General features: G+C 58.6%; 1 protein-coding gene across 1 annotated transcript; it reads left to right on the forward strand.

Moving 5' to 3' along the window:
* The first annotated feature begins 24 nt into the window (after positions 1 to 24).
* On the forward strand, positions 25 to 16,269 carry PIP5K1A (phosphatidylinositol-4-phosphate 5-kinase type 1 alpha). The gene is made up of 13 exons (XM_054179111.1): positions 25 to 114; positions 2,802 to 2,932; positions 3,988 to 4,105; positions 4,525 to 4,677; positions 5,706 to 6,005; positions 6,967 to 7,172; positions 8,697 to 8,780; positions 9,570 to 9,618; positions 10,529 to 10,613; positions 12,118 to 12,255; positions 13,258 to 13,387; positions 14,290 to 14,370; positions 15,752 to 16,269. The coding sequence occupies exons 1-13, from the start codon at positions 25 to 27 to the stop codon at positions 16,251 to 16,253; spliced, it is 2,067 nt and encodes a 688-aa protein (XP_054035086.1). The 3' UTR covers positions 16,254 to 16,269.
* The last annotated feature ends 4,963 nt before the right edge of the window (positions 16,270 to 21,232 follow it).

Raw genomic sequence — 21,232 nt, forward strand, 5'->3', positions numbered from 1 at the left:
TATCATCTGTTACTCTGACCCTAGATGCCAGGAGGATCTGGGCAGCCAGGCTCACAGACAATAAAGAAAGGGCACAGAGGAGTGGACTCCACGGGGGAGACCACCTACAAGAAGGTGAGTGGCTTCTGGCCCAGCTCAGGGAGCTGCTGCCATGCATAGAGCCATGAAGGGTTGGGTTGGAAGGGGCCTCAAAGCTCCTCCAGCTCCAGCCCCCTGCCATGGGCAGGGACCCCTCCCACCAGCCCAGGCTGCTCAAGGCCTCATCCAGCCTGGCCTGGAACACCTCCAGGGAGGGGGCAGCCACAGCCTCCCTGGGCAGCCTGTGCCAGGCTCTCCCCAGCCTCACTCCAAGGAATTTCTTCCTCATCTCCAGGCTCAGTCTCCCCTCTCCCAGCTCAAAGCCACTGTCCCTCGTCCTGTCACTCCCAGCGCTTCCAAAGTCCCTCCCCAGCTCTCCTGGAGCCCCTTCAGCTCTAAGGTCTCCCTGGAGCCTTCTCTTCTCCAGGCTGCACAGCCCCAGCTCTCACAGCCTGTCCCCACAGGGGAGGTTCTGCAGCCTCTGATCTTGGTGGCTTCCTCTGGACCCTCTCCAGCAGCTGCACTCTTTGCATTCTCCTCTTCCTGACCCTGGAGCAGCAGCATGGCTCAGGAGATTTGGTGTTAGAAGCTTGGGGGTGTCTGTGAGAGTGGTTGAAGAAGGTCTCAAAGGAAAGGAACCCAAGGGCTTGTGGCTGCTCCTCAGCTTCTCTTCTACAGCCTTCTGAAGGAGATTTTTTTTCCCAGCTTTGCCCCTTGGCAGCACTTCCTCAACCCCTTCTGGCTCCTTGGGTGCTGCCTGAGCCCTCTGGGCCCCACAGGTCTTGGGGCATTACTGGACTCAGCTTTACAAGGAGGAGATTGTTTGGCTGCTGGTGGAAAGAACCTCAATGTGAGGATTTGGGGGGCTGCTGCCTCCTGTTTGTTGGACTCAGCCTGGGCCAACTTCCTCTGAAGGGAGGTCAGCTTCTAGGAGGTAGCTGAAATCTTGCTGTGGACCCTGCAGTGCTTTGTGTCAGGCAGGCTTCTGGTCTGCAATCTCTAATCCAGCTGTGTCCCAGCTGCCTGTCAGGAGTGGGAGGGAAGGCAGGAACTCCCTTGGTGCTTCTGCAAGCAGCCAGCTTTTGTTTTCCTGCCCTTCTGGAAGCTGCTCCTCTCATCAAGACTGCATCTGGCCTTCAGTTTCCCCTCAGACTCAGAAGATTGGAGAGCAGCAAGAGGAGAGAAACGTAGGAGCCAGTGGAGAGCACCTGGAACTGCTTCTTGCAGAGGTCTCAGAGACCTGGGGGGACACCACAAGGGATTCCTGTGGGAATGGGCCTCAGGCAGGCTGCTTTCCAGGCCCTCCCACTCCAGGGGTGCTGAGCTGTTTGTCACAATGCTTTGCCCTGTGGAAGAGACAGAGACAGGCAGGCAGCTGCTCAGCTGCTGCTGGCCTACAGCAGAGGGAAGGCCTCGTTCCTTGGCAACCTGGACCCCTGGCTCTGCTCTGGGCCCTGGGGAGCAACAGGGAGAGCCTCCTGGGAGCTCAGGACTGGGGCAGCTGAGCCCAGAGCTGTTTGCAAGCAGCTGCAGCTTCTAGAGGGTGAGGGTGGAAAGAAAGGAAGGGAAGGAGGAAAGGAAAGGCTGGGAATGATGGGAAAGAAAGGCTGGGAAAGAAGGGAGGGAAGGATGGGGAACAAGAGGAAAGGATGTGAAGGGAAGGAAAGGGAAGGGGAGGATGAGCAGGTCTTGGCTGCTGTGAGAACAGCAAAGCAGATGAGGGGCAGAAACGTTCCCATTGCTTCCCAGGGCTGCCTGGAGCATGTGTCAGGGGACACAGCTTGAGCTGCTTGTCCCCCAGACGCTGCAGTGTCCCCTTGCCAGGAGCTTTGATCCGGGGGTGACTCCTTGCATGTGGCATGGAACTGGGCTTAGCTTAAGGACACAAACACAGAGGATCTGGGTGGTGAGGCCTGGATCTTGTCCTGAGCCCAGCTTGCTTTCTGAGTGAGCCAAGTGACACAGCCATGAGCTGTGTGCACCTGCTGTGCAGCCTCAGCCTCTCCAGCAGGATTGGTGCCTCTGGGAGCTGGCAGGGTGGGGGACACTGGGGTGCTGAGCAGCTCTCAGCCAGGCTGCCTGGGAAGGACAAGCCCAGAGCATGAGCCATGTCCTGGTGGTCTGAGATGGTCAGGAGCTTCAGGGACACAACCCCTCCAGGGCTCCCTGCAGAGGGTTCAGCTCTCTGCTCCTCTGTGTGAACACAACTCTGAGCTCTGCCTTCAAAAGCCACCACCTGGCTAGCCAGGACGAGTCTGGGAGCACCAAACAGAAGCTGTTGTGTGCTGGCTGTGCCTTGGTCTGCAGGGGACCTGAGTCTGTGTGCAAGGTGGGGAAAGGCAAGCCTCAAAGTGCTGCAGGAGCAAGGTGCCAAGAGCCTGCTTCTTGCCAGGGACCCCAGAAGAGCTCTCCCTGGGTCGTCCCCAGCTGGCTACAGGGTGCAGGAATAAGTGCTGGGAGAGGATGAAAGTCCTTCAAGGGCCAGCTGGGTGCTGGCTCTAGCTCAAGTCCTTTACTGTTCCAGCACCCAGAGTGCAGGGATGGAGCAGGAGGCTCTCAGGGATGTTCCCATCCCCAAGCAAGGAGAAGGGAACCAGGGAAGCTGGGACCAGTAAAACCCTCCAGCTGTGGGTGCTGGTTTAAACTGGGAGGGCTCAAACTCCATTATTCCTGTTTTCAGCCTGCTGCTGCCTGTGTCTAACTCCTGCTCTCCACCCCTCCAGACCACATCATCTGCCTTGAAAGGAGCCATTCAGCTGGGCATCACACACACAGTGGGGAGCTTGAGCACCAAACCCGAGCGCGACGTCCTCATGCAGGACTTCTACGTAGTAGAGAGCATTTTCTTCCCCAGGTCGGTGCTTGCCTGCCTCTCCCCCTGCTGCTTTGGTGCTTGCTTGCCTGCCTCTCCCCCTGCTGCTTTGGTGCTGGGGAGCAGGGGTAATTTCCTAACCCTGCCTGCACATGAGGAGGCTCCACCAAAACATGAGATTATAGAACCATTAAGGTTGGAGAAGGCCTCCAAGCTCATCCAGCCCAACCCAACAACCCCCTGGCCACCAAACCATGGCCCCAAGTGCCTTGGCCACAGGTTTCTTGAATGGGGACTGCACCACCTCCCTGGGCAGCCTGTGCCAGTGCCTGACCACTCTTGCAGGGCAGAAATTGTTCCTCATGGTCAACCTGAACCTCCCCTGGAGCAGCTTGAGGCCGTTTCCTCTCCTGTCACCTGAGACTTGGCAGAAGAGCCCAACCCCCACCTGGCTCCAGCCTCCTCTCAGGGAGCTGTAGAGAACACTGAGGTCTCCCTCAGCCTCCTCTTCTCCAGCCTCACCACCCCCAGCTCCCTCAGCTGCTCCTCTCCAGACCCTTCCCCAGCTTTGTTTCCCTTCTCTGGCCCTGCTCCAGCCCTCAAAGTCCTTCTGGCAGTGAGGAGCCCACCCCTGAGCCCAGGATTGCAGCTGTGGCCTCCCCAGTGCCCAGCCCAGGGGCACCATCCCTGCCCTGCTCCTGCTGGCAGCACCTTTGCTGCTCCAGGCCAGGCTGCTGCTGCCCTTCTTGCCCACCTGGGCACCCCCTGGCTCACCTCCAGCTGCTGGCACCAACCCCTCCAGGTCCTGTCTCTACTGGGCAGTTCCCAGCCAGTGCCCCCAGCCTGGAGCCTCCCTGGGGTTGCTGTGACTCGAGGGCAGGACCTTGTTGAACCTCATCCCACTGAGCTCAGCCAAGGCTCCAGCCTGGCCAGGGCCCTCTGCAGAGCCTCCAGCAGCTCAATTCCAGCTCTGTCATCCTCAAACTTCCTCAGGGTGCAGCTTAGCTCCCAGAGGACCCAAGTGCAGGACCCAGCACTTGGCAAGGGCTTTTGGGGTAGTTCCTCCAACCTCTGTGTGTGCTTCTGCCCCTGCTCAGTGAAGGCAGCAACCTGACCCCAGCTCACCACTACAACGACTTCCGCTTCAAGACCTACGCCCCGGTGGCCTTCCGCTACTTCCGGGAGCTCTTCGGCATCCGGCCTGACGACTACCTGGTGAGTTGGGCCCTGGCCCTGGCTCCTGCGTGTTGCTGGCTCTCTGCTGTGTGCCCTCATCTGCTGGGGCCCACGGTCGGCTCTGTGGATGCCCTCTGTGCCCCTGGGCTTGGCTCCGTTAGGGTTTCAGAGATTCACAGAAGGGTTTGGGTTGGAAGGGAGCTTAAAGCTCATCCAGCTCCAAGCCCCTGCCGTGGGCAGGGACCCCTCCCACCAGCACAGCTTGCTGGAGGCCTTGAACACATCCACAGCCTCCCTGGGCAGCCTCTTCCGGGCTCTCTTCACCCTCAAGAACTTCTTCCTCATCTCCAGCCTCAGTCTGCCCTCCTCAGGCTCCATCTGTTGAAGAGGAGGAGTCCTCGGTGCTGAAGTTCCCTGCTCATGGCTCTCTCACCTGTTTCTCACCGTCTCCCCCTCAGTACTCGCTCTGCAATGAGCCTCTCATCGAGCTTTCCAACTCTGGGGCCAGTGGGTCCCTGTTCTACGTCTCCAGCGACGATGAGTTCATCATCAAAACGGTCCAGCACAAGGAGGCTGAGTTCCTGCAGAAGCTGCTGCCTGGCTACTACATGGTGAGTGCCTCTGCAGGCTGGGCAGGGCCCCCACGCGCCCAGCGTGCCAAGGCAGCCGCGGGCTACCCTCAGCAGCCTGGGTGTCGCCGGTCTGGTGCCCTGTGCAGGTTGGACTTGGGGTGGCTCTGCTGTGGGGACAGGCTGAGGGAGCTGGGGGTGTTCAGCCTGGAGAAGAGGAGGCTCTGGGGAGACCTAGTAGAGACCTTACAGTACCTGAGGAGGGCTACATGAAGGCTGGAGAGAGACTGCTCCAAAGGCCTGCAGAGATAGGACCAAGGGCAATGGCTTCAAACTAGAGCAGATTTAGGCTGGGTGTTAGGAACAAGCTCTTCGCCGTGAGGCTGCCGGAACGCTGCAACAGGTTGCCCAGGGAGGTGGTTGGGGCCCTATCCCTGGAGATCTTCAAGGTGAGGCTGGACAGGGCCCTGGGCAGCCTGATCTAGTTGGGGATGTCCCTGATGACTGCAGGGGGTTGGGCTGGATGACCTTTGGAGCTCCCTTCCAGCCCAGACCATTCTGTGACTCAGACCCTCTCTGAAGGTCACAGGGTGCTCCAGCTCTGAGCTGTTTTCTGCCTCCTTGCTGTGCTACTCAGGGATGTGAGACTTTGTCTTGCAAAGTTCTTGGGTGTCCCCTCTCAGGGCTGTGCTTGGTTCTGGCTGTGAGGGTCAAGAGTTGGAAAGCTCCTGCTCTGAGGGAGCTTGGAGAGTGAAGCTCTCTTGATGGCTACATGGTGGCACAGGCTGCCCAGTGAGTCCCCATCCCTGGAGGTGGTCAGGAAACCTGTGGCCATGGATGGTTTAGTGGCCATGGTGGGGGTGGGTTGAAGGTTGGGCTCTGATCTGGGCAGAGCTGAGGGGGGCAGAGGCAGAGGGTGCTGACAAGTGGAGGCCTCGCCCAGCTCTCCCTCTGCCCCTCCTCTCCTGGCGACTTCGGCTTCCGTCTGAGACACGCAGGGAAGGAGTGGAACAGCTCTGATAAGCAGAGCAGCTTGGAAAGCCTCAGCTCTTCTCTCTTGGTGCTTTCAGAATTTGAACCAGAACCCCAGGACACTGCTGCCAAAGTTCTATGGCCTGTACTGCGTGCAGGCCGGGGGCAAGAACATTCGCATCGTGGTGATGAACAACCTGCTGCCGCGCTCCGTCAGGATGCATCTCAAGTACGACCTGAAGGGCTCCACCTACAAGCGCCGAGCGTCCCAGAAGGAGAGGGAGAAGGTCTTCCCCACCTACAAGGACCTAGACTTCATGCAGGACATCCCTGATGGTCTCTTCTTGGACTCTGACATGTATAATGCACTCTGCAAAACGCTGCAGAGAGATTGCTTGGTGAGAGGAAGGGTGGAGGGGAGCTGGGGGAGGGGTCTGGAGGGCAGGGCTGGGGAGGAGCAGCTGAGGGAGCTGGGGGGGGTTCAGCCTGGGGAAGAGGAGGCTGAGGGGAGACCTCATGGCTCTCTACAGCTCCCTGAGAGGAGGCTGCAGTGAGGTGGGGGCTGGGCTCTTCTGCCAAGGAACAAGTGATAGGACAAGAGGAAACAGCTTCAGGTTGCCCCAGGGGAGGTTTAGGTTGGACATTAGAGGAAACATCTTCACTGAAAGGGTTTCCAGCTACTGCCCCAGGCTGCTCAGGGGGGTGGTTGAATCCCCAGTCTTGGAGGGGTTTCAAAGCTGCAGAGATGTGGTGCTGAGCCATGGTTTAACCCCAGCCTTGATAGGGTTAGAGAATGGTTGGACTGGATGATGTCAAAGAGCTCTTCCAACCAAAGGGATTCTGGTTTATGACTTCTCTACCCTTTCCCACCACGAGGGGATGGTGGCTGCCAGCCATGGAGCCTGTTGGTTTACAGAACACACATTTTGGTGGTGGTGTAGACAAGAAGCAGGACCTGGACCCCAGCTGTGTTCAGCATTTCCAGCCAGACTTAAACCCAGGACTTTGCTGCAGGATGGAGGAAACCCTCTGTGCTGAGCTTCAGCTCTGAAGCAGGGCAGGAGCCAGGGAGAGGGGCAGGGGCTGTGTGACTGAGTCTGGTCTCAAGGCTGGGTGGCCCTGCAGGTGTCGTTGTCCTCCTCTGCTGGCACTCTGAGAGGGGTACCACTGATGGCTCTTCCCTGAGCCCCTTTGGTGGCTGTCCCTGAGCTGACTCTGCAGGAGCCACGGATTCAAGTCCCCTCCCCGGGCTCAGAGCTGGAGGCAAAGCTGCTGACAGCAATTCCCCATGAACATCTGCTCTGACTTTCTCTGGGCCTTGCAGTTCTGACCCATCCTTTTGTTGACTTTCCTGCCCAGGTCCTGCAGAGCTTTAAAATCATGGATTACAGCTTGCTGGTTGCCATCCACAACATGGACCTGGCCCAGAGGGAGCATGCCATGGCAGATGGCACCTGCCAGGCCGACACGCGGCGCCCCGCTGCCCAGAAGGCTCTCTACTCCACGGCCATGGAGTCCATCCAGGGGGAGGCCCGGAGGGGAGGCACCATAGAAACAGATGACCAGTAAGTGTGGCTCAGGTGCTCTTGGTCTGGTCTCTTAGAATCATCAAATCATGGAAGAGTTTGGGTGGGAAGGGACCTTCAGGGCTGCCCTGTAGCCAGCAGGGACATCTCCATCTACAGCAGGCTGCTCCTACCCCATCCGTGGTACCACAGTGGAGTCCGGGTTGAACGAGACCTTTGAAAGTCATCTCCTCCGTGAGCAGGGACATCTTCACAGGGTCACAGGATGTTAGGGGTTGGAGGGGGCCTCCAAAGATCCTCCAAACCCCCTGCCAGAGCAGGACCATAGAACCCAGCGCAGGTCACACAGGAACACATCCAGATGGGGCTGGAAAGGCTCCAGAGAAGGAGACTCCACAGCCTCTCTGGGCAGCCTGCCTCAGGGCTCTGTGAGCCTCACAGTGAAGAAGTTCCTCCTCAGGTTGAGGTGGAACCTCCTGTGCTGCAGTTTATATCCATTACCCCTTGGCCTATCCCAGGGTGCAGCTGAGAAGAGCCTGAACAGGTTGATCAGAGTCCCATCCATGGCATCACAGAAGTTTGTGTTTAAATAGACCTTTGAAGGCCATCTCCATAGCAGAGACGTTTTCAGCTAGAGCAGGTTGCTCCTAGCTCCATCCATACCACAACAGAAGTTTGGGTTGACAGAGACCTTTGAAGGTCGTCTCTGAGCAGGGACATCTCCAACTAGATCAGCTTGATCCTGTCCAAGCTGACCTGGAATGTTTCCATGGATGGGGCATCTCCCACCCCTCTGGGCAACCTGGGCCAGGGTCTCACCACCCTCAGTGTGGCAAATGTCTCCCTTATTCTACTCTAAATCTCCCTCTTCTTGTGCATGAGTGGGTTTGAGCCTCAGCTCCCACACTCAGAGGTCCATTTTCAGGTGGTCAGCTAATTTAGTGACAAATCATTCTGCTCTGACCAATTCTTTGCTGCTCAGTGGATGCCTCCTGCGTGCTGACCTTGTTGAACAGTTCACACAATCCCCCAATCCCAGCATGGTGAGGTGGGAAGGGACCTCCAAGCCCCCTGCTCCAGCAGGGCCCACACAGCAGCTTGCCCAGCAGCACAGTGCCCAGGGGGTGTGCAAGCTCTCCACACCAGGAGACTCCACAGCCTCTCTGGGCAGCCTGCTCCAGGCCTCCAGCACCCTCACACCAAACAACTTTCTCCTCCTGCCCTCCACTTTGTGCCCCTTGGCCTGGCCCTGGGCACCACTCAGCAGATGCCAGCCCCAGCCTCTTGCCCCCCATAGCCCCTTTAGCTCCTGCTGAGCATTCAGCAGGTGCCCTCTGGGGCTGCTCTCCTCCAGGCTCTCAGCCCCAGGCCTCTCAGCCTTTGCTCCTCACAGAGCTGCTCCAGGCCCCTCAGCAGCTTCCCAGCCTCCCCTGGACTCTCCAGTAGCTCCCAGGCCCTCTGCAGTTGGGGAGCCCAGAGCTGGCCCCAGCACTCCTGGCTGCACCTGACCCTGAGGGCACCCCAGGCTGCAGGTGATGTTTGACCTCCTCTCCTCTCCCCCAGGATGGGAGGGATCCCAGCTCGCAACGCCAAGGGGGAGCGGCTGCTGCTCTACATTGGCATCATCGATGTGCTGCAGTCCTACAGGTCAGAGACCTTCCATGCTCTCACCTCAGGGTCAAAGACCAGCTCACACCACTGCCTGCCCAGTCTGCTTTGGCTTTGAGGAAGCAGTTGTGACTCCAATCAACCCTGGCTTGTCTTTTCCTTGACTCCCAGACCCATAGAATGGTGGTGGTTGGAAGGGACCTCTGCCAGAGCAGGGTCACACAGGGCAGGTCACACAGGATGCTTCCAGATGGGTCTTGAAAGTCTCCAGTGAAGGAGGCTCCACCACTTCCCTGGGCAGCCTGTGCCAGTGCCTGACCACTCCTGCAGGATGAATTCTTCCTCAGAGCCAACCTGAACCTGCCCTGGGGCAACTCAAGGCCATGTCCTCTTGTCCTGTCCCTTGGCACGAGAGCCCAACCCCCAGCTCACAGCAGCCCCCTCTCAGGGAGGGCTGTAGAGGGCAATGAGGTCTTCCTCAGCCTCCTCTTCTCCAGGCTGAACAATCAGCTGCTCTTCCCCAGACCTCTTCTCCAGACCCTTCCCCAGCTCTGTTGCCCTTCCCTGGCCCTGCTGCAGCCCTCAAAGTCCTTCTGGCAGTGAGGAGCCCAACCCTGAGCCCAGGACTGCAGCTGTGGCCTCCCCAGTGCCCAGCCCAGGAGCACAACCCCTGCCCTGCTCCTGCTGCCCACACCATTCCTGACACTACTTCTGGTGTTCATGGTGTCCTCATCCCTGTGGCCAGAAGCCAGGCTGGGGCCTGAGCCACCAGGGTATGACACAGACAGGGAGGACTTGGTGTGAAAATTGTTCTTCATCCTTTGTCAGATTTGTCAAGAAGTTGGAGCACTCGTGGAAGGCTCTTGTCCATGATGGGGTAAGTGGAAAAGTCTCCCTTTTGAAGTTGCTCAGCAGTAGCAGCAGGGTCTGTTCATAGACTCACAGAGTCACAGAATGGCTCAGGTTGGAAGGGACCTCAGAGCTCATCTGCTCCAGCCCCCTGCCATGGGCAGGGTCACCTCCCACCAGCCCAGGCTGCTCAAGGCCTCATCCAGCCTGGCCTGGAACACCTCCAGGGAGGGGGCAGCCACAGCCTCCGTGGGCAGCCTGAGTCTCACCACCCTCAGACTGAAGAATGTCTTCCTCAGCTTCAGTCTAACCCTGCTCTGCCTCAGCTCCAAACCCTGCCCCTTAGCCTGGCTCAGACACCCTCAGGAGAAGTCTCTCTGCAGCCTTCCTGCAGGATCCCTTCAGGTCCTGGCAGGCAGCTCTGAGGTCCCCCTGGAGCCTTCTGCTCTCCAGGCTGCACAGCCCCATCTCCCTCAGGCTGTGCTCCCAGCAGAGCTGCTCCAGCCCTTGGCTCATCTTTGTGGCCTCACTCCAGCAGCTCTGTGTCTCCTTCTGCTGGGGACAGCAGAGCTGGAGGCAGGATTGGAGAGCAGAACAGAGCAGAGGGGCAGAATCCCCTCTCCTGCTCTGCTGCCCCCACTCCTCTGGCTGCAGCCCAGGACAGGGTTTGCCTTTTGGGCTTCTGTTGGAGCTGTGCCTGCTCCTCCTGGCCACAGGACTCCTCCAGGAGGTTTCTCTTTGTCCCCTTGGGTCCAAGTTTTACTTTCCAGGTCCTCTCTGAAGGGTTGGGTTCGTTACCCCTGGTCCTCTGCTTGTCCTTTCCCGTGTAGTGATCATGTGTATCCAATCCCTGCTGTTTGCAGCCAAGCTCCTGCTGAGCTGCTTGGTCAACTGGTGGCTCAGACTGTGCCTCTGATGTTTGTCCCTTGGGCTTTCAGGACACTGTGTCTGTGCACAGACCCAGCTTCTACGCAGAGCGGTTCCAGCGCTTCATGTGCAACACGGCCTTCAAGAAGATCCCACGTGAGTGCCTCCCCCAGCCCTGCCCTTGCCCCCTGGCTGGCTGCTGCCTTCTCTGCTCAGCAGCTCTGCCTTGGAAGAGGGTCCAGAGGACTCCACCAAGGTGATCCAAAGGCTGGAGAATTTCCCCTGTGGCCACAGGCTGGGAGCTGGGGCTGTGCAGCCTGGAGAGGAGAAGGCTCCAGGCAGACCTCAGAGCAGCCTTCCAGTGCCTGAAGGGCTCCAGGAGAGCTGGGGAGGGACTTTGGACAAGGGCTGGGAGTGCCAGGATGAGGACAATGGCTTTGAGATGGGAGAGGGGAGAGTGAGAGTGGAGATGAGGAAGAAATTCTTGATGGTGAGGCTGGGGAGACTCTGGCACAGGTTGTCCAGGGAGGTTGTTGCTGCCTCCTGCCTGGAGGTGTTCAAGGCCAGGTGGGAGCACCCTGGGCTGGTGGGAGCTGTCTGTGCCTTACAGCAGGGGTTGGAACTGGATGATCCTTAAGGTGCCTTCCAACCCAGCCCATTCTAGGACTCCCTGAGAGCTTTAGGAAGCCCTTGTGCTAGGTCACTGTGCTAGTTTTAGGCTTTGCCTTTAGAATTCAGCTGCAGATTGTGAGCAGAACAGTAGAAATGAATCACTGCTGGGTGTGAAAAGGAAACCAAAAGATTGTTCTAAACAAATTCCTTGGCTGGGTGTCTGGGGAAAGGGAAGCTGCACCCCAGCAGTGCTTCACATTTCATTGCCATCCCCATCCCTTGGCTCTTTGGTGCTCAGCTGGGTGAGCACTGAGGCTCTTCATCTCTGGCTTGTGGGTTCCAGCCCCGGGTTCAATGGGCACCAGTTGTTTTGTGATGTGGGGGGCTGAAGTTCCTCCCAGCATTAACTTCAGCCAGACCAGCTCAGTCAGAGGCAGAGGAGGCTGTGCTCACAAGCCAGAGCTACACTCACACAAGGAATGCACTGAACAGGTACAACATTTACACTGTCATACAGCTACTGACAACCAGCAAACACCCCCAAGCCCCCTGCTCACACCACCAGAGAAGCCTGCTCCACTGCCCCCCAGGAGAGAGAGTTGTTGAGAGACAGCAGCGGGTTAGGCTGCAGCCAGGGTCAGGCAGAAGCAGAGCAGCCAAGATCAGAAGAGCCAAGGGATGGGGATGGCAATGAAGTGTGAAGCACTGCTGGGGTGCAGCTTCCCTCACCCCAGACACCCAGCCAAGGAGTTTGTTTGGAACAATCTTCTGGTTTCCTTTTCACACCCAGCAGTGATTCATTTCTACTTTTCTACTGTTCTGCTCAAAGTCTGCAGCTGAGTTCCAAAGGCAGAGCCTAAAAGGACCTCGGTGACCTCCTCCTTCCTCCCAGATTATTGCCTCAGAAGTGTGACTTCGCAGGAGCTGCTTCGCCCCTCACAGCACAAGCTTCCTGGCAGGCTCCTCCTGCTGGCAGGTGGCTGTGTGGGCCCTTTACCCCTTCTGCAGGAGTCAGAAAAGTGCTTTCTCCTTCCCTGTTGTCCTGCAGTGAAGCCTTCCCCGTCCAAGAAGAGTCGCTCCGGCGCGGCGGTTCCCCGGCGGAGCTGCCAGGGAGCGCTGCCCTCCCAGCCGGCCCTGGCCTGCGAGACGAAGGCACAGCTGACCACAGAAGTGGATGTAGAGCAAGGTTGGTGTCTGGGCTGAAGAGCCAAAGCCCTACAGAAGTCTCTTTCTCAGCTGGTGTTTGTCTAGGGAGGTTCTTCTGCCCCTCCGTGCTGCCCTGGTGAGACCACACCTGGAATACTGGATCAGGTGGAGAGAGATGGAGATCTGCTGGGGAGGGCAGAGCAGAGGCTGTGAGGATGATGCAGGCACTTGGACAGCTCTGCTAGGAAGAAATACTGAGAGCCCTGGGGGTGTTTAGGCTGAGAAGGGATCTGATCAATGTCTGTGAATAGCTGAGGGTGGGTGTCAAGGTGAAGGTGCCACTGGTGTGCCCAGCGACAGGGCAAGGAACAGGCACAAGCTGGAACCCAGGAGGTTCCACCTCAACATGAGGAGAAAATGACAGAGCCCTGGAGCAGGCTGCCCAGAGAGGTTGTGGAGTCTCCTCCTCGAGAGGCTTTCAAGACCCACCTGGATGCATTCCTGTCACCTGCCCTGGGTGACCCTTCTTTGGCAGGGTCATCACCTCCAGAGGTCCCTTCCAGCCTCCACCATTCTGTGATTCTAATGGCAGCCTGTTACCTGCTGAGCCCTGCAAGACACCTCCACGTTGTGTGCTGGTGCCGCCTGCCTGCTCTCCTCCCAACAGCTGCTGCCCACGGGGCTGGTGCAGTGGGAGGAGAAGCTGGGCTGGCACAGGATCACAGATCCCAGGATGTTAGGGATTGGAAGGGACCTCTGAAAGTCGTCAAGTCCAGCCCTCCTGTCAGAGCAGGAGCATAGAACCCAGGACAGGTCACACAGGAGCACACCCAGAGGGGGCTGGAAAGTCTCCGGGGAAGGAGACTCCTCCAGCTGTGTGGAGGCTTTGCCCTGGTGCAGAGCTGCCTGCAGGGTTGGTTCTTCGCTGCTGGGCTTGGCTTGGGTGTCTCAGGTGGGGCCCAGTGTAATCCCCAGCCCTGGCTAGCGTGAGCTGGTGCCACATGATGCCACTGGTGCTGGAACAGTTTATGCTTCAACTCAGGCTCCCACCTCGGCCGCCCAGACCTCCTGCCCAGGACGCTGCCGGCAGACGAAGCCAACAGCGACTCCATCGCCACCACCCTCTCCACCTCCTCCCTGGGCAGTGGGGGCCTCAACTCACCTGCAAACAGGTAAGGAAAGGAGGTTCTGGCTGCTCTGCTGCATGGCAGGAGGAGCTTGGGTTGAGAGGTCCTAGGAGGTCTTTGTGCTGATGCCTGGGGGTTTGGCATGGCTGCATTTAGACCTCTCGGAGTGCTCCGTGTTGGGGGAGGAAGTTCAGTGCCGTGGGGTCGAGCATGAGTAAGCCAGGGGCCTGGTGTCCTTGTCCCTGCTTGCAGCCCTTTGCCCAGGATGTGATCTTGCTTCTGCTGCTTGTGGGGTGTCTGGGGGTTCTCCATGGCTTTCAGTTCCTCTTGTGTCCTGTGTTGGTTTGTTCTGGAGTGGAGGCAGTTGTGAGCTGGTGGCAGTGCTGTGGCCATCGGTGAGGTGACGGTGCTGGAGATGACTGTTCCTGCTGCTGTTCTCAGAAGGCTGGGCTCTTTGGCACCTGCTGAGTGGGTCAGTGCTGAGCTTGTGCATCTCCTGGGGAGGGGAGGCTGTGCAGATGTGGTTTGAAACATCTGGGAAGCTGAGGTGCATGGAGAGCCCCAAGGGAGCTGGGGGCTGCCCGTGAATGCTTCCTTTCTTGCTGGAGCGGTGAGCAGAGCAGGGCCGAGGAGGAGCTGTGGTCAGAGGATGATCCCATTAGCAGAAGTTGTTCTGGGGTGGAACAACTCTGTTCCTGCTCTGCCTGGAAGTCATCAGAAACCACCTTCCCCATTCCTGCCCCTGCCTGGTGCCAGCTCTGCCCTGAGCTGCAGGAGAGCAGGACACAACTGTCATGAACACCTCTTAACACCTTCTGGAAAACGTGGGAGACTTCTTGGTAGGGATCCTAAACCAGAGCTGCTCCTTTCCAGGCCATCATCAGCATGCCTGAGGTGTCCTTTCTGCTGCCTTAACCCTGGGTCTCTCTCCTTCCATCTCCACGTAGGTCAGTGGGCGTGCAGGTGCACAAAGCTGACAGCTCAGCAAAGGATTTGACTAGGACAGCTCCTGGCATCTTCCTGTCTAGGTGAGGGGAAGAACCAGACTCTGCTCAAAACCTTCCCCTGGAGGGAGGAAATGGCCTCAGGTTGCCCCAGGGGAGGTTCAGGTTGGCCATGAGGAACGATTTGTGTCCTGCAAGAGTGGTCAGGCACTGGCACAGGCTGCCCAGGGAGATGGTGGAGTCCCCAGCCCTGGAGGTGTTCAAGAAACCTGTGGCCATGGCACCTGGGGCTGTGGTGGTGTTGGGTGCATGTTGGACTGGATGAAGACAGCCTGAGAGAGTTGGGGCTGTTCAGTCTGGAGAAGAGAAAGCTCCCAGGAGACCACCTTGTGGCCATCCAGGATCTGAAGGAGGCTACAGGAAAGCTGGGGAGGGACCTTTTAGGGTGTCCAGGGAGTGATAGGACTGGGGGGGCAGGGAGCAAAACTAGAGTGGGAGATTCAGATTGGATGTTAGGAAGAAGCTCTTCCCCTTGAGGGCTGCCCAGGGAGGTGGTGGAAGCCTCAGCCCTGGAGGTGTTTTCAGCCAGGCTGAAGGTGGCTGTGAACAACCTGCTGTGGTGTGAGGTGTCCCTGCCCATGGCAGGGGGATGGAGCTGGCTGAGCCTGGAGGTCCCTTCCAACCCTGACAGTTCTGTGAGTCTATGATCTTAGAGGTCCTCTCCAGTGATTGTGTGATAAATTTCTGCATGGCTCAGAAGCAAGGAGCTCACAGGCAGCTGTGGCCACCAGATCCTCAGCAGGCTGCAGGACAAAGCCCATGCTGGGCTGTCATGTTCCTCAGCCAGCAGGTTGCAACTTTCCAGCTGCAGGATCATAAAAGAAGTGAGGAAAAGCAGGAGGGGGGCAGCCCACAGCAAGCTGTGGTGTCGTGGAGATGTCCAGGGTGTTCCCTGGCCTGCTGACAGGCTGTAGCTGAAGTTGATGTGGGAAATGGATGGAAAAGGGCATAAAAGGATTGCCAGGGGCTATTTCAAACCCAAGTGCCTCTGTCTGGAAAGGCTCAGACAGGTCTGAGCTCTGCAGAGGGCTTGGTGGTTTCTTTGTCCCTGGACTGTTCTCACCCAGGACCATTTCCATGTTGATGAGGTGCTTGAAGAGCTCTTCCAAGAGGTGCTGCTGCTGCTGCTTGGCTGGACACAAGCTGCTGGTTCCTGCTGGCTGTGGTGGTGTCAAGACTAGGAGGGGGCTGGTGGTGGTTTGGGTGTCTGCAGGCACCAGCTGAACCTTCAGCCCTCGACCTGACAGGGGTCCTGCTGCCTGGGCCTCCATGGTGAACCTGCCTACCCAAGGCCTCTGTGCCATGCTGGGAAGTTGGCTGGAGGGCACTGGGCAGGCCTGGAGATGGGACTTAACTGACAGCCTCTGAAACCTGCTTTACTGGTCTCCCCCTTCTGTCTCCCCAGCGGCTCCCCAGGCCCAGCCCTGCCTGAGGGCACTGCAGATCTGAGAGAGCAGCTGGAAGACCTCCAGGAGACAGAGATCAGCTTTGTGAGTACCTCCCTCTGCAGGGGGAAAGAGCAGCTCCAGGTGGGGGATGGAGAACTGAGGGGGTTGTTCCCTGGTTGGGATGGGAACAGGGACACAGTAGGGTATGGAAGGTCCTGCTCCTGGGAAGGATCAACCCCCTGCACCAGTACAGGTGAGGAGGGACCTGCTGGGAACCAGCTCCGTGGAGAAGGACCTGGAAGTGCTGGGGGACAGCAAGGTGCCCCCATGGCCAAGGAGCTCCAAAGGGTCTGCTGGGGGCAGTCAGCAGAGTGTGGCCAGCAGGGCAAGGGAGGTTCTGCTGCCCCTCTGCTCTGCCCTGCTGAGGACACCTCTGGAGGGCTGGGGCCAGGGCTGGGCTCCCCTGTTGCAGAGACAGAAGTGCTGGAGAGAGTCCAGGGCAGGCTGGGAGGCTGCTGAGGGGCCTGGAGCAGCTCTGTGAGCAGCAAAGGCTGAGAGGCTGGAGAAGAGCAGCCCCAGAAGGGGATCTGCTGAATGCATTTAAGTATCTGCAGGGTGGAGGTCATGAGGCTGGGGCTGGGATCTTCTCAGTGGTGGCCAGTGATAGGAGCAGGGGCACAAACTGGAGCCCAGGAGCTTCCATCTGAACAGCAGGAGAAACATTCCTGGTGTGAGGCTGCTGGAGGCCTGGGGCAGGCTGCCCAGAGAGGTTGTGGAGTCTCCTGGTGTGGAGAGTTTCCAACCTTCCCTGGGCACTGTGCTGCTGGTCAAGCTGCTGTGGGGGCCCTGCTGGAGCAGGGGGCTTGGAGGAGATGATCTCCAGAGCTCCCTTCCCACCTCACCGTGCTGGGACTCTGTGATTCCATGCAGAGTGAGCTGACCAGGGCAGATGTTCCTCACCCCTTCTGTCTTGTGACAGCTCAGCCTGCCTGGGGCAGGTGCCCACTGTGCTCCCAGTGCTCATCTGCTGCCCAAACCACCTCAAGTTAGATCAGCAGGAGCCAGAGCAGAGCCACTGCCCATCCCTGAGGGGCCAGCCTGGCTCTTAGGGCAGAGATAAACCAGGCTGGAGCTGCCCAGACTCATCCCTGTGCTGGGACATGAACACCCTCAGCCCCTCTGTTAATGCAGGCTGGTGGCTGGGGGGTTAGCCTCACCCCAACAACCCTCTCCCTGCTGCTGCCAGGGTGGAGAAGCTTTACAGCCAAGAGCAGGCAGAGGAATGCTGCTGCTGCTCCTCAGCCAGCTTCTCCTCTCTTCTGTTCTCTCTGCAGTGAGACCCTCACGGGGAGCGCCGCGACGGCAGCAGAATGTCCTGAGCTCTGCCTGGCCTGTGGAGGCTGACAGCCTTCAGCCCCTGCTGCTGCTTCCTTATCTTGTTTGGTTTTTTAAAGTAACCTTCTCTGGCCAGAAAGCCAGGAGCTGGCCAGGCTGGGGCTGGGCTCGACTGGGAGCCACAACACAACCAGCACCAGCTGGACCTCAGGCACCTGGAAGTCTCCCCACACAGCACAGCACATTGCAGTGTCCCTGATGTCCTCCTTGGAAGCCTGGAGGAGGAGGAGGAGCTGCTCCACCAGGGCTTGAAACCCTCTGGCAAAGGGATTTGACTTTCAGGGAGTTGGCAGCGGTGCCAACGCCGCAGACCTGGCAAGCGCGGACGGCTCTTCGGCCTTACTGGGGGCAGGGGGCTGGGCATGAAAGCCTCCTTGGGGCAGCTGGCAGCAGAGCAGGGGGGTGGGAGCTGGGCATGAAAGCCTCCTTGGGGCAGCTGGCAGCAGAGCAGGGGCTGGGTTGGTATTTTGAAGGGGGTTCTGATTTCAGGGGTTGCTCTGGATTCAGTCACTTCTCCTCAGGCCTGCAGTGCAGTTCCTCTGGGGGGGGTGGTTGGTAGTGAGGAGGGGCTGGGCTCTTTCTCTGCAGTATTCCATCTGACAGGCAGGCAGCAGGAGAGGAGCAGCAGCTGCACTGCCCCCAGAGGAGCTCTTCTCCCCCAGCCCTGCTGCTCCTGGCTCCTTTTCCAACCTTTCCTCACCCCAGGAGGAGCTGGAGGAGAGCTGGGAGCTGCCCTGGCTGCTCATGGGGGAACGTTGCGAAGCTTTTCAGCCATCAAGGAGGTTTTGGGATCGCTTTGCTCCCCCTGGTTTTTAAGCTAAACCCTCTCCTCCCTCTCCTCACCAAGCAGGGCAGCTGCAGGGGAAGGGAGAAAGGTTTTTGTCAGGGGCAGCCTTTTTTAAAGAAGTATTTCTTAAGCAAATGGACCAAATGCAGCCTGCCCCACCCTGGCCCTGCCCCAGGCCCTGTCCTGCCCCAGCCCCTTCCCTCCCCTGGCCCCATCCTGCCGACCACCTCCCCACCCCTCCCTGTTTTTATAGCTCCCCCTCCCTTTTGATATCTCTACTCTTAGCCACACTGGTGCTCCCAGCAGCCCCAAACCCAAATCCCTACCCACCCAGGGCAGACTTCTGCCTCCAAGGGGTACTTCTGAGTCTGATTTTTTACCACAATAAGCTGAAAGGGAAACTTCCCTTCTGCCACATCCCCCCAGGGATGCTGTGCCCTGCCCCTCGGGGCAGGTGTTGGGCTGCTTGGTTTCTTTCTCACCAAATGCTTTGGTTTTCAGCAAGGAAGTGATGAATTCATTTTTTTCCTCTTCTTCCTTGTTCCTGGGGGGTTGGACTCTTCCCTTGTGGTTATTTTCTATCTTTTAAACCTCCTCCCCCTCAGTGACCTCTGTCAGGGGAGCAAGGAGGAGGAAGCCAAGAAGGTAGTGCTGGGGGTGGGGTTTGCTGGTGCAGAGCCAAGGCTCTCTCCCATCCTCCCCTTCAGCCTTCCAACACAAACTGCTATTTTTTTAAAGGAAAAGAGATGCTTTTCCTTCTTTTTTAAGGTCCTGTGAGGAAGTTTTTTGCTTCTCCCCCAGGCCCAGTGGCAGAGGCCTTACTCCGGGTCCCCGGGTGCCCAGGGCTGGCTGCTGCTGGAGCCACTGAGGAATCCTTCACCCCTCAAGGGCTTTCAGACCTCCTTCCACCCCCCCCTCCCCCAGCCTTTCGACACTGGGAGTGGGGGGGAGCCAGGCCAGTGTCCTGGGGGGGGAGGGGGGACAGAGTGCCTCCCCCCCAGCCCCTCCCCCGATCCAGCAGGTCACACTTTATAGCTGAGTCTATATTAGACGCTTCGTAGCCTCCCTCCTCGCCCAGCCTCTTCTGTTCCCTCCCAGCAGGAGGGAGGCAAACCCAAGGCTCAATTTTTGTTGTCACAGTTTAATATTTATGAAGTTGTATTTAAATGTTGGTTGCTTTGTTTTCTTTCTTCCTCTCCCTGGGGATAGTTCTGCAGCGTGTAGGGGGGTGGGGTGGGGTTGGGGGGTGGCCTCTTTTCTTCTCTTGACCTCTCTGCTTTTGGAATGGGTTTGCAGAACTCTGCTTCTTTTTCCCCCTCCCTGCGTGTTTCCAAGTGACAGCCACTGGGTTCCCACGGCTCCCCAGGGCTCTGCCTCCTGCACAGGGAGGGGACTTTGCTTCTGCAGCCCCACTAGGGAGCAGCCAACACCACCATGACCTGCACATCGACATCAGGTGATGGGCTGGAGTGTGGACAAAGTTCTGCTGGGAGCTTGGATGGACCTCTCCTGTCCATTTGGGTGCTGATGGAACATGGATGGACCTCTCCTGTCTATCTCAGCATTGGTGGAGCACAGCTGGACCTCTCCTGCTCATCTCAGTGTTGATGGAGCAAAGATGGCCTTCTCCTGTCCATCCTGGTGTTGATGGAGCATGGGTAGACATCTCCTGTCCCTGGCATTGATGGGAGGCAGATCATCCTCTCCTGTCCTCAACATCAGTTGGAGCACGGAAGGACCTCTCCTGTCCTCCTCAACACCAGGGGAAGGCAGATGGACCTCTCCTGTCCTGCTCAGTATGGATGGAGCATGGACAGACCTTTCCTGTCCTCCTTGGCACCGATGGGGGGCAGATAGACCTCTGCTGCGCTGCGCGGCGTCGCCGTGGTCCCGAGAGGGGCAGCAGCTCGGCGCCGCCCGCGGCCTCTCCCTCGTCCCTTCGGTGTCCTGCTCGTGGCCCTGCCTGGCTGTTGGACCCACGCTCAATACACAGTGTGCTGCTGGACCCAGCGCCTGCTGCTGCCTCTCTGTCCTCAGGGGGACCTCCTGGGGTGCCCGTGGGGTGGTGGAGGGTCAAGAGCCAAGTGGAAGCTCCTCGGTTCCACCCCAGCATGGGGAACTGATTGGGTGGGAAAAGAGTTTTAAGATGGTGGAGGCCAAACCCTAACCCAGCACTGCCAGGGCACCACCAAGCCATGGCCCTCAGCACCACATCTCCCTCCAAGGCTTTGAAACCCCTCCAGCAGTGGGGATTCACCGCTGCCTGAGGGAGCTTGAGCCAGGCCTTTACAGCCTGCAAGGGACAGAAATTGTTCCTCAGGTGCAGCCTGAACCTCCCCTGGGGCAACTTGAAGCTGTTTCCTCTTGTCATGAAATCATAGAATGGTAGGGGTTGGAAGGGACCCCTGCAGATCGAGTCCAGCTGTCTTGCCAAGCAGGGTTACCCAGGGCAGGACACACAGGAACACATCCAGATGGGTCTTGAAAGTCCCCAGAGGAGACTCCACAACCCCCCAGGGCAGCCTGCTCCAGGCCTCCAGCACCCTCACCGCACAGAAGTTTCTCGTGTCAAGGTGGGTCTCCTGTCCTGGGGTCTAGTTTGTGACCCTTGCTCCTTGTCCTGCCACTGGGCACCAGTGAGAAGAGTCTGGCCCCATCCTCTCGCCCCTCACAGCCCCTTCAGCTCTTGCCGAGCACAGATCCCCCCTGGGCTTTCTCTTCTGCAGGCTCTCAGCCTTTCCTCAGGTATGTTCCAGTCCCTGCAGCATCCTTGGAGCCTCTGCAGCTGGGGAGCCTACAACTGGCCAGAGGTGGCTTCACCAGGACGGAATAAAGGGACAGGACAACCTCTTGCTGTGCTGGCCACACTCCTCTGAATGCCCCCCAGGACCCCATCGGCCTTCTGGACCACCAGGGCACATTGCTGTCCCAGGGAAAACTTCCTGCCTGCCGGCACCCCCAGCTCCTTCTGCACGGAGCTGTTTCCTAGCAGGTCAGCTCCCAGTCTGGCCTGTCGCTTGCTCCTCGGGAGAAGAGCCGACCCCCACCTGCCTCACGCCTCCTTTGGAGAGAGCCAGAAGGTCTCCCGAGGCTCCCCAGCTCCTTCAGCTGCTCCTCAGATGCTTTCCATCCCTAGGGCCACCCCAGGTCAGGCTGTCTGGGGCTCGGAGCCACCTGCTCTGGCTGCAGGGGTCGGTCTGCAGCCGCTTTAAAGCTCCCTTCCCAGCCCAACCAGTCCGGGTTGACAGAAGCTCCCCGCGGCGCAGCCTCCTCCTCGCCGCCATTGCCGCTCCCCTCCCCCCGCGCCTGCAGCTCC

The sequence above is a fragment of the Dryobates pubescens genome (genome assembly GCF_014839835.1).
Source record: "Dryobates pubescens isolate bDryPub1 chromosome 41 unlocalized genomic scaffold, bDryPub1.pri SUPER_41_unloc_1, whole genome shotgun sequence".
Lineage (NCBI taxonomy): Eukaryota > Metazoa > Chordata > Aves > Piciformes > Picidae > Dryobates > Dryobates pubescens.